General features: G+C 43.5%; 1 protein-coding gene across 4 annotated transcripts in view; it reads right to left on the reverse strand.

Moving 5' to 3' along the window:
* Window positions 1-13,305, reverse strand: part of LOC112068360 (MAP/microtubule affinity-regulating kinase 3) — a 133,027-nt gene that overhangs the window by 94,011 nt on the left and 25,711 nt on the right. For all 4 annotated transcript variants that reach the window (XM_024135491.2, XM_024135494.2, XM_024135492.2 and 1 more), the window contains exons 2-3: window positions 8,177-8,368; window positions 7,639-7,692 (exon numbers count right to left, since the gene is read on the reverse strand). In XM_024135491.2, the coding sequence (XP_023991259.1) occupies window positions 7,639-7,692; window positions 8,177-8,368 (246 nt within the window). The remainder of the gene's footprint in view (window positions 1-7,638; window positions 7,693-8,176; window positions 8,369-13,305) is intronic.

Genomic DNA, 13,305 nt, shown 5'->3' on the forward strand with positions numbered 1-13,305 from the left:
GAATTAAGGTCCTGAGTTGTCTGGGTTTGCCAGTGTATTTTAATCTAGGATGGCGCTGCAGTGGAAAGTCACTGTTTTGCGGGCTCCTGACCAATTCTGTTATTTTGTGTGTTTTTTGATGCTGATCTTAACTTTTTTGGTACATAATGTCTCCGCAATCATTTCCTAAGACCGAAAACAGCTTCTGGACATCAGAACAGCGATCGGTAACCTCGATTTGGATGAAAATGTTTACTTCAACGAGGCGGCAGCTCTGGATTTTCTGCTTTCTTGGGACCAGGCCCTAATCACCGGGACTCGAAAGAGGAAGCGGCAGCGAAAGTGTGGCAAGCGAGGTGGCAACCTGACGAGACCATGTCAGCAAGCAAATAGAACAGAGGGCAATGGCGGTCTATTTGTAAACTTGCAGTCACTGGAGAACTCATGCCAAAATCCTATGAAAGCATTCCTGTTTTGCATTCTGAAGTGACCCCCATCCCCCCAAAATATCATGATCAGCTCCTTTATTTTACTGACATTGAGGGAGAGGTTGTTGTCCTGGCACCACACTGCCAGGTCAGACCTTCCATCATCATCGGTGATTAGTCCTACCACCATTGTGTCGTCAGCAAACTTAATGAAGTCATGCACGGCCACACAGTCGTAGGTGAACAGGGAACAGGAGGGGACTAAGCACACACCGCCGAGGGGCCCCTGTGGCGGATGTGTTGTTGCCTACCCTTACCACCTGGGGGCAGCCTGTCAGGAAGTCCCGGATCCAGTTGCAGAGGGAGGTGTTCAGTCCCAGACTCTTGAACTTCGAGGAGACTATGGTGTTGAATGCTGAGCCGTAGTCAATGAACAGCATTCTTACATGGGTATTCCTTTTGTCCAGGTGGGTGAGGGCAGCAGCAAAGATTCCACGCGAGCCTTTGCATGAGCCAAATTGCTCACAGCTCCCGGGGAGGAGTCCGTGCCTGTCACCTGCAAGCGACGAGTTTTTAGGAAGTGTGTTAAGCTTGTGAAAGTGGCAAAGATTTGTGTCGACTGTGAAATCCAACTGATTCCATTGTGTGAAAATGCACACTAGAGGGTTGCATTCCCGTGGGATGCCCTCAGGACCTGTAGGTTTTATGACTGCGGCACGGTCTGCATTTTTCATGTTGCAGGCGAGAGGTCAGAGATGATTTGGAAATGGTCGTCTTTCTGCTTTGTATGCGTTAGCCTACCTATTGTATTAACCTTATTGTATTAACCTTTTCACACTGACATTTGCGCAGTCTTACATGAACTGGCACATTATCGGGCTGGCGTTCACATTGTCTTCATTGTTGTTGTTCTCCTTACAAATAAACTTTGGACATGTATGTGTTCCTATCAAAGTGCCTTATTTTCTGTATGTCGTGTTGTCGTTTCTAATGTAGCACACACTATGTATGTATGGAGCATAATGCATTTACAGTTATATTCACATGTTTTCAAGTCCTGGTGACAAATAATGCATTCCGATTATTGCATAGATTGTAATGGACACTAATGATGTGTGTAAAATACCTTATTGAAGGTTGTACTGATTATAACGAGCTAATGTTAAGCTATTTGCCAGCTATGTGTGGCGCTGTTTGTTGACATTATACAATGCATTCTGGGTGTCATGTAAACGTCTGTCAGACCAAAGATGTTATGAGGTGAAGGAATGGTTCACTCATCTTTCAACTAAACTTCCGGAATTGAATGAAGGGACGTGAATGATCGTAGACAACACACCCCCTTCAATATACACACTGCAAACAGACCAAACTCATCTAGGTCTCCTTTTATTATCTTTGGTAGACTAGAAAGAGCGAAATGGCGGTGCGCAAAAACTACCCATGATGGATTACTTTCGTTTTCTAGAAAGTGTTTTACTCAATTATTTTGATCAATGGTGAGCTCAACCGTGATGTGATGCATTTTAAATAGTAAATTGCTATTAGCCAATTCATATTGTTGTCTGTCAGACGAGAGATATCTAATCTAAATATGACCGCATGTGTTATGTCAATCTTTCCTCAGTCAGCGCTAGGACTAATGTACCCTACATTTTCCGGTTTGGTTGATCGTGTATGCTGTCGTTACTTCTGTGAATGTCAGAACATTGCATCCAAAAATAAAACTGGTCATATTCTGAACATAGCTTGGTAAGGACTGCATTTGGGCAAAATGTTTGTGGCTAGCTCAAATGCTGACTATTGCAGCAATCGAAACTGGACGTTCTAGTCAAACCAGTTTGAGCGTACGCTGCAGGGACCACTGTAGAATGATCACATCCATTTGTTGGTACTTGTGAAAAGGTTAAACCTCTTTTGGCGCATGAACCGCTAGCGGGACACCTACGACAACATCCGGTGAAATTGCAGAGCACGAAATTCAAATTACAGAAATCGAAATATTAAACACTCATGGAAATACAAGTGTCATCTGATGAAGATCATCAAAGGTTAGTGATTAATTGTATCTCTATTTCTGCTTTTTGTGACTCCTCTCTTTGGCTGGAAAAATGGCTGTGTTTTTCTGTGGCTCTTACCTAACATAATCGTTTGGTGTGCTTTCGTCGTAAAGCCTTTTTTTGAAATCGGACACTGTGGCTGGATTTACAAGAAGTTTATATTTAAAATGGTGTATAATACATGTATGTTTGAGGAATTTTAATTATGAGATTTCTGTTGTTTGAATTTGGCGCCCTGCACTTTCACTGGATGTTGGTCAGGTGGGACGTTAGTGTCTTAATGCAGTTAGTGGCAACACCAGATACTGACTTTTGATTTTTACCCCCACCCCCTTTATTCAGGGACACATTATTCCATTTCTGTTAGTCACATGTCTGTGGAACTTGTTCAGTTTATGTCTGTTGTTGAGTCTTATGTTCATACAAATATTTACACGTGAAGTTTGCTGAAAATAAAGTTGACAGTGAGAGGACGTTTCTTTTTTTGCTGAGTGTATGTATGTATGCATGTATACAGATCAAATATTGATTCTCTGGGTTTTAAAGGCCTGTCCTGCATTTAAAAGCACATTCAATGAAGATTCTCCATTGAGCATGCTAATCAATCAATCAAATGTATTTAGCCTAAAACCACAAACAGCAAGCAATGCAGATATAGAATGTGTGCAGTGGAAAACTCCCTAGAAAAGCAGGAACCTAGAGTAGCCAGGCTCTGAGGGGTGGCCAGTCCTCTTCTGGCAGTGCCGGGTGGAGATACGAGTACACGACCATTAAGGCCAGATTGTTCTTCAAGATGTTCAAACGTTTCTAGATGACCAGCAGGGTCAAATAATAATCACAGTGGTTGTAGAGGGTGGTCAGTACCTCAGGAGTAAATGTCAGTTGGCTTTTCATAGCCGATCATTCAGAGGTCGAGACCGTAGGTGCGGTAGAGAGTCGAAAACCGCAAGTTCGGGACATGGTAGCACATCCGGTGAAACAGGTCAAGGTTGAAACTGGAGTACCAGCACGACCAGGTGGAATGGGGGTAGCCAGGCCAGATAGTCCTGAGGCATGATCCTCAGGCTTAGGTCCTCCGGGAGGAGAGGGAGAGAATTCGAGGGAGCATACTTACATTCACACAGGACACCAGATAAGACAGGAGAATTACACCAGATATAACAGACTGACCCTAGCCCTCCGGGGACTGAGCTTAATCTGTGTCTGGGAAACTGGCCTTTAAGCAATCTAGCTTAACGATCTTATCTATCAAACCCCATCCAGAGGGCACTTTCACTGAAACCACACTGGTCAATCAGTCACTTAACATTAGTACCGCAGGGCCTTGAGGGACCTACCCTTCAGGCTGACAGCTAACGGTGTAATTCATATATGCTATTGCTAAAATAGTCATTTGGTTGTGTTCATGAAGGTGTCAAGTAACAGAATTTATTTTAGTTTTTTTTTAATTATAAAATAGCATTTTCATGAGTTTGTTACTGTAGGCTATAGGTAAAAACAAACTGGTCAATGAATTTTATTTGGAGTGCTTTTGTTCCAACTATGAAACAGAAACCATATGTCTTAGAACACTGTAAAAGCTTATTTTGATTTTAAAATAGTGTACAAAATACCACAAAGACGCACGGTCAGCAACACACACGGTCAAGTGTTGAAAACAGTAACCTAAACATCATTATAAGCGCCAAGTGTGCTTGATAAATAGTAAAATCAGCACAAAAGCAACAATGGCATTATATTTAAAATGTTTGTCGATATGACAGCAGTCAAAAAAAGTCAAATATTGTCAGCTCGTGCTTAACTCCCACCCGCTACTGCAAGAACTGGTCCCAAACCAAACCGCAGTCCTGCAATGTTATTTTAGGCGAATGTGATACAGCTCACATGTCAGCTATGGTTCCAGCAATTTTGCACCCTATAGGCAATATCAAATGCGCTAAAATAACTTGAGAAATAGGTGGCCCATTTCACATTAGGCTTTCTGTATTACTGGACTATATCATCCGATATGCTAGATGTAGTTTAGGGAGCAGAGTTGGAGACTTGCCCTTTTCTCTTTATAGCCTACCTTTTAGGAGTGTGAAGATTTTCATTATTTATTTTTCTTCTCCCCAATTTCGTGGTATCCAATTGGTAGTAGTTACAGTCTTGTCTCTTCGCTGCAACTCCCATACGGACTCGAGAGCCGTGCGTCCTCCGAAACACAACCCAACCAAGCCACACTGCTTCTTGACACAATGCCCATCCAACCCGGAAGCCAGCCCCACCAATGTGTCGGAAGAAACACTGTACACCTGGCGACCTGGTCAGCGTGCACTGCGCCCGGCCCGCCACAGGAGTCGCTAGTGCGCAATGAGACAAGGATATCCCTGCCGGCCAAACCCTCCCTAACCCGGACGACGCTGGGCCAAATGAGCCTCCCGGTCGCGGCCGGATGCGACAGAGCCTGGACTCGAACCCAGAATCTCTGGTGGCACCGCTAGCACTGCGATGCAGTGCCTTAGACCACTGCGCCACCCGGGAGGCCCCTAGGAGTGCGACGATTTTCAGCCAGAGCAATATGGATGATCAATATTTATATCTAGGCAATGTAGTAAACTATAGCCTAATCATATTTAGGAAGTACATTTCCTTGGAAAGAACTGCCCTGTGCTTCTCCGCCCATACTTAGGCTATAGCCTACTCTATTTAATTGAGACACACACAAGGTCCTGATCTCGAAGGTATGGAATCTGAACTGGAAGTGGCAAGAAAGATGACTGCTACACTTGCCACGTTTTACATAAGGACATAGCCTACCTTTTTAGGACGACGATTTACAGGCAGAGACAAACAAAGGGGTAATCAATACTTAATGAAACGGGTGCCACGCCTGCTCACCATAGTAGCCTAACCTATGCACCCGTTGTTCGACTCACGTTGGTTAAGCGCCCATTTTATTCCATTATCAATATTTATTTAGGCACTGTAGTAAACTACAGTCTAATCATATTGAAGTTATTGTCAAATTGAAGTTAACTGCCACGTGATTCTCCGCCCATGTAGGCAGCCTACTCTATTTCATTGAGTCCACACATACCAGGCACACTTGAACTCACACACACAACTTGGAGAGAAGTGGGCTGCTGAAGTTGCAAATTCTGTCTGTGTGAATAATGCGACAAATAAAAATGCGCTATTAAACCCTTTACAATGATCTGTGAAGTTATTTGGATTTTTACAAATTATCTTTGTAAGACAGGGTCCTGAAAAAGGGACGTTTCTTTTTTTGATGAGTTCACATACATACGAAAAAAGGCCAGTTCAAACCACCATTGGGAATTGTGTTCCCTCAGGACAAAATGCCAAACTTGTGTTGCTTTCAAGACATTACAATGAACACTTCTCTCCGAGGGCCCTGGCTCCTATACCATCCCTGTCACGATGCCCTGAGCGGAGCTGTGATGTGGAGACTGATACTGCACCGAGGAGGCAGTAACAGATTGGTAAGGCTTAGCATGGTACATTGTCAGTCTGACTGCAGGCTGCCAGCGAACTGCGTGGAGCCGTGGCAGCCATCTAGTCGGCACCGTTCCCTGAAGGACACTTGTGCATTATAGACTCCGGCTCCGATCCTCATGGAAGGAACGGGACAGTATGGTGTACCCTCAGCTACCTTTGCATGTGGAGGTTTGTCCATTTTGACTCAGTGATTGGTGTATGTGGCAGAGGCTCTCTGGCTACTGTTAACTACGGTTTAAGGGAGGGTGTTGTGTTTAAGACCACTTCATCACTCAGAGGCCTGTTCGCTTTGATTGCCAACCCAGAAAGCAGTGGGCTCCTGATGAAGTGGTAAGCACACAGGTGGAGACTGAGAAACTAGAGAGAGCAGCATGACGCTGGCCCTCTCTCCCGCATAGTCCCTGTCCCCTCCTCTCTCTCACCCATCCCGTATACCCACAGTCTGAGCCACGGGCTGTCGATTGGCCAACGAATGGAAAACTAACTAAATCGATAGCCTGTGCTGGCTAATTATAGGAGTTGGTGGGGAGGATGAACATCATCAGTCTCACACTGGCCCCAATGTGACAGTCTGGTCTGTATAGCTGCAAGGAAAGGCGACAGGACAGGGCAGCAGCCGCAGTCTGGTACAGAGCCACCCAAGGGCACCATAGTAAAGTCTACTACAGTTCCAAGCGGATCTCAGAAAATAGATAGAAAAGTATATTTGTATATATGATATTACCAGTTGACACAGGTCCTAATATTGGGTTAGGGTTACTCTGCCACAAAACTTTGGGGAAAAGTTCTGATGTCCAAGTTAAATACAAGTACAGAAAGACGCACCTCATTTGTTGCCTTTAACTCTTTTGTGGGCCAGCAGGTGTGTTTTAGCGTCAGCTCATTCCAGTTTCATCAGAGCAGAATAATAAAATGTGCCTTGAGGAGGAAATGTGGGTACTGTGGCCCTCCAACCATCCAATGGGTCAATGGCCCCACTTCCCTGCCCTTTCCCCACCACAGCCAAAACCCCAGCCCCTTCTCCTTGGAAAGTTGTTGCTTCTCTTCCCATGTTGGCAGGGCCAACCCTCTTCTTTCACCAGCCACCCATTTGGATTTCTCCTCCGAGGCTATTATTAGCAGCCTCTGAAATTAAAGTCCACCGAGGGTCCCTCTAACAGCCACCGCTTTACCCCCTACCTCCCATCATGCAGTGGGGCACAACGACTGAGACCTTTAAGGGGGTAGGGACTCTGCACCTCAGCTCAAACTAATGCAGAGTCCTCTGTGAAGTTAGTAACACACTCTGAAATGAAGCTAGTTATGTCACCAAGACACATACTGTGGTGTGTAGCACCCACTATGACAAGGTGTCAAGAACTCATAGGGAATCAGATTAATTAGCTATAATTGTGTGTTTCGCTACAAAAATAGTTTCAATGGCTACTCGATGAAGGGAAGTCCCATACACTCACAGGGCACCTCAATCAATATAGAAACAAGACTGATTTTATAATACATAATGAATATAGGGCATAAAAAGTGTTTTACTAATGCTTTTAAAGTGGGAATATTACATGCAGGCCTAATGATATCCCCGTCATCCACAACCAGAGAATGCACTAATATGAAAATAACGTTGGAGAAGGATGTGTACATTTCAATAGGGAGACAACAGCTTTTTCTTTTACCTTTTGAAGACTGGTAGGATTCATTTGTGTCTTGTCAATGATTTTAATGGCAACCTGTCAAGAAAGAGTAAAGGAAAACAATCAATCTTGTAGCAACCACTCCTAAAGACTCAAGAATTGGCAAGCCTGTAAACGGGCCACCAATGACAAAGGTGTTTCTCAGAATGCATAGCTGCAATTGTAGAGTGTGTAAAACATTGCCTCTAGGAGAACTGCGAGGGCTGGAGGGGGCCTCAATACAATTTGCTTCAGTTCCTCTAGTTTGTTGCTTCAATACGTTTAGATTACAGAATTTAAAGCACAGTATATCTCGTTCAATTTCCCTATTACTCTCAGGACATTAACTTGCATTTTGTTTGTTTCACCAATGAACAAAATGCAATTACATTGACTATTGTTATGATTGGTGCAGTGCGTTGCCCCTTGACGTTTCAGGTACAGGAAGGGTGAGGTGGCTGGTATTAGCTAAGCCCACAAACGAACTTTGTGAAAATAACTTATAAAAGTAAAATAAAATTAGAGTCTGATGGGGTCTCACCTCTCTGCCCGTGAGGACGTGGCGTGCCAGCTTGACCTTGGCGAAGTTTCCCTTGCCGATGGTCTTGAGCAGCCGATAGTTTCCGATGTTCGGCTGCTCGTCGGCACACGAGGCGATAGAGTTCCGGCAGCGGGAGCCCGAGCGGTCGGGTCGCGTGGTAACCTCGTTGCGCCCATCAGCGTGCGAGGTGTGCTGTGGACAGAAGATAAGTCTCTCAGAGGTCATTTGAAGTCACGTGTCTAAGGATATCGACTAGAGGGGACATTGGTCTTGCGCAGACAGGCAGCAGAAAAGCAGCTTAGAACTTGACACAATCAAATGCCAAAGCTAGAAAAGGTACAATTTTTCTTGCCTAGAGGGCATTGATCAGAGCTGAACTTATCAATAGGCATTCAAACAATCACTATGGGTAGAGCCGTGGTCTAGTGGTAACACTTCCTGGCACGTGTCACATTACATTTACATTTAAGTCATTTAGCAGACGCTCTTATCCAGAGCGACTTACAAGGTCGTTTCATGTCATTTCAGCAAGCAATGACACCCACCATCTCAGATTGTTCTGACATAGATTCTGTAGTTCGAAACTGATAACTTAAGCATTCCGGAAACATTACTTTGTTTAAATATAATTTGATCTCTTGAGAAATGAATCTAATTGACTGCACCCAAATTGGCCGGTTTAATTGATAGGATTCATATAATACTTAATTATAGTACCTGACGTCCGATTTGGACTAAAAAAAAATCTAACAATGAACAAGACATGAGGAATCCAAAGACATGGTCAACAGCCACGAGTTGACATAAGGGTAAGAAAGTACTGGTGAGTAAATCATATCAGCACTGCCTGGTAATGAGGGTAGAGATTGCTAAATGTTTGAACAACGTTGAAAAGTCATTACTATTAAAGAATGAGCAAAGCAGTCGAGTGAGCATGTGGCTGCACGCACACAAACTTGACATTGAGAAACCTTCAAACGGTATAATACCTCATCTAGAGAAACCTTCACACAGTATAATACCTCATCTAGAGAAACCTTCCCACGGTATAATACCTCATCTAGAAAAACATTGACACGGTATAATACCACATCTAGAGAAACATTGACACGGTATAATACCACATCTAGAGAAACATTGACACGGTATAATACCTCATCTAGAGAAACCTTCCCACGGTGTAATACCTCATCTAGAGAAACCGTCCCACGCGTATAACACCTCATCTAGAGAAACCTTCCCACGGTTAATACCTCATCTAGAGAAACCTTCCCATGGTATTAATACCTCATCTAGAGAACGGTATAAAACCTCATCTAGAGAAACCTTCCCACAGTATAATACCTCATCTAGAGAAACATTGACACGGTATAATACCTCATCTAGAGAAACCTTGACACGGTGTAATACCTCATCTAGAGAAACCTTCCCACGGTATAATACCTCATCCAGAGAAACCGTCCCACGTATAACACCTCATCTAGAGAAACCTTCCCACGGTTTAATACCTCATCTAGAGAAACATTGACACGGTATAATACCTCATCTAGAGAAACCTTCCCACGATGTTAAATACCTCATCTAGAGAAACCTTCCCACGGTATAATACCTCATCTAGAGAAACCTTCCCACGGTGTAATACCTCATCTAGAGAAACCTTCCCACGGTGTAATACCTCATCTATAGAAACATTCCCACAGTGTAATACCTCATCTAGAGAAACATTCACACATTGTAATAACTCATCTAGAAGAGACTTTTTTCAGAAAACAGACCTTGAACAGACTCAAATCAATCCAGGTATACAATGTCTGGCAGTGAGTCTTTTCTTCACATAAGCGCGATATCAATCCATTTATTGACTGACTGTCTAACCATCAACCGTGTGCAGTATGGCATTGCTATCAACTGATGAGATCCTCATCCAAAGATGTAGATTGACCTTGATTGAGATGAGTTGTTTTGGAGGCAGAACTGAGCAGTGTCCCATAGATAGGCCAGCTGCAAAGTCAGAATTGGCTATATTGCAAAAATTCATGAAAACAAAAATGTGCTTTAAATTTAAGGTTAGGTATTAGGGTTATCAATGTGGTTAAGGTTAGGTTGAAAATCAGATTGTATAACTTGGTAGCTGTGCCAACTAGTGACCACTTGGCAAAGCTGCCTCCAGAACGAGATTCATGAACCTAACCTGCAACGAAGATTTTATTTTTATTTAACCAGGCAAGTCAGTTAAGAATAAATTCTTATTTACAATGACGGCCAACCCCAGCCAAACCCTAATGACGCTGGGCCAATTGTGTGCCGCCCTATGGGACTTTCAATCACAGCCGGATGTGATACAGCCTGATATCGAACCAGGCTCTGTAATGACATCTCTAGCACTGAGACGCAGTGCCTTAGACCGCTGCGCCACTCGGGAGCCCAAGTTAAGCTCCAAACACAACAAATATGAGATTGAGCCTCACCGTGGTGTTTTCCTCTACTCTGAAAGCCCTACTCACAGTTGAATTGTCAACTAGTACAGCGTGGATAACTTTGGAATGGGTTAATGTACAGTGCCTATAGAAAGTCTACACCTCATTTGGATTAAATGTGGGCTTTTTTTTGTCAACGATCTACATAAAATACTCAGTCAAAGCGGAATAAATGATTTTATTTTGGGGGGGGATTCATACCTTGATTGGATAAATATTTTAACCAAGTCAATACATGTTAGAAAACACCGTTGGCAGCCATTACAGCTGTGAGCTTTCTTGGGTAAGTCTCATAAGAGCTTTGCACACCTTTATTGTGCAATATTTGCCCATTATTCAAGCTCTGTCAAGGTGTTGGGGATAATGTCTGAACCGCAATTTTGAAGTCTTACCATAGATTTTCATGCAGATTTAAGTAGAAACTGTAACTTGGCCATTCAGGAACATTCACTGTCTTCTTGGTAAGCAACTCCAGTGTACATTTGGCTTTGTGTTGTTGATGGAAATGCAGGAAATACTTGTTGGTTGAATTGAACAGTTTAAAACAAATCAGAATGGACAAATACCCTTTGAAATCACTTAGAATGTATATGTTGCCACTGTAGGGTCACGCACCACTAAAAACCAATTTAGAACTTTCATTACTCAAAAACATAAAATACCCCCAAAAAATGTGAAACACAGTGATATTTTTGGGCCATATTGCCCAGCCATATTTTCCTTCATATCATGCAGCTCAATTCAGAAGGACAACTGCATCCTTGATGTTTCTGGGTGGTTTAATACAATGCATTCAGAAAGTATTCAGACCTCTTGACTTTACACATTGTTACGTTACAGCCTTATTCTAAAATGGATTAAATAAAACATTATACTAATCAATCTACGCACAATATCCCATAAAAACAAAAATAAAAACAGAAATACCTTATTTACATAAGTATTCAGACCCTTTGTTATGAGTTTGAGCTCAGGTGAATCCTGTTTCCATTGATCATCCTTGAGATGTTTCTACAACTTGGAGTCCACCTGTGGTAAATTCAATTGATTGGACATGATTTGGAAAGACACACACATCTAGATAGATGTCCCACAGTTGAAAGTGCATGTCAGAGCAAAAATCAAGCCATGAGGGCGAAGGAATTGTCCGTAGAGCTCCGAGACACGATTATGTCGAGGCACAAATCTGAGGTAGGGTACCAAAAAAATGTATGCAGCATTGAAGATCCCCAAGAAAACAGTGGCCTCCATCATTCTTAACTAGAAGTTTAGAATCACCAAGACTCTTCCAAGAGCTGGCCGCCCAGCCAAACTGAGCAAACTGGGGAGAAGGGCCTTGGTCAGGGAGGTGAACAAGAACCCGCTGGTCACTCTGACAGAGATCCAGAGTTCCTCTGTGGAAATGGAAGAACCTTCCAGAAGGACAACCATCTCTGCAGCACTCCACCAAGCAGGCCTTTATGCTAGAGTGGCCAGACGGAAACCACTCCTCAGTTAAAAGGCACATGACAGACCGCTTGGAGTTTGCCAAAAGACACCCAAAGACTCTGACCATGAGAAACAGGATTCTCTGGTCTGATGAAACCAAAATGTAACTCTTTGGCCACGACGAAGCATGATGGTGGCAGCATCACGCTTAGGGGATGTTTTTCATCGGCAGGGACTGGGAGACTAGTCAGGTTCGAGGAAAAGGTCAACGGAGAAAAGTACAGTGAGATCCTTGACAAAAACCTGCTCCAGAGTGCTCAGAACCTCAGACTGGAGCGAAGGTTCACCTTCCAACAGAACAACGTCCCTAAGCACAACAACACAGGAGTCTCTGAATGTCCTTGAGTGGCCCAGCAAGAGCCCGGACTTGAACCCGATCAAACATCTCGAGAGATCTGAAAATAGCTGCCCAGCAACGCTCCCCATCCAACCTAAATCAAATCAAATTGTATTCGTCACATGCGCCGAATACAACAGGTGTAGACCTTAGTGAAATGCTTACTTACGAGCCCCTAACAAACAAATGCAGTTTAAAAAAGTACAGAGAAGAATAAGAAATAAAGTAACAAGTAATTAAAGTAAAATAACAATAGCGAGACTATATACAGGGGGGTACCGGTACAGAGTCAATGTGCGGGGGCACCGGTTAGTTGAGGTAATATGTACATGTAGGTATAGTTATTAAAGTGACTATGGAAAGATAAGAGAGTAGCAGCGGTGTAAAGGAGGGGGGGGGGCAATACAAATAGTCTGGGTAGCCATTTGATTAGATGTTCAGGAGTCTTATGGCTTGGGGTAGAAGGTGTTTAAAAGCCTCTTGGACCTAGACACGGCGCTCTGGTACCGCTTGCCGTGCGGTAGCAGAGAGAGCCGTCTATGATCCAGAAGACAGCCCTATTTGGTAAAAGACTAAGTCCATATTACGGCAAGAACAGCTCAAACAAGCAGAGAAATGACAGTCCATCATTACCTCAATACATGAAGGTCAGTCAATACGGAACATTTTCAAGACCTCTGCACTTCAAGTGCAGTCCCAAAAACAATCAAGCGCTATGATGAAACTCGCTCTCATGAGGACCGACACAGGAAAGGAAGACCCAGAGTTACCTCTGCTGCAGGGGATACGTTCATTAGAGTTACCAACCTCAGAAATTGCAGCCCAAA

The sequence above is a fragment of the Salvelinus sp. IW2-2015 genome, unplaced genomic scaffold (assembly GCF_002910315.2).
Source record: "Salvelinus sp. IW2-2015 unplaced genomic scaffold, ASM291031v2 Un_scaffold467, whole genome shotgun sequence".
NCBI classification, from domain to species: Eukaryota; Metazoa; Chordata; class Actinopteri; order Salmoniformes; family Salmonidae; genus Salvelinus; species Salvelinus sp. IW2-2015.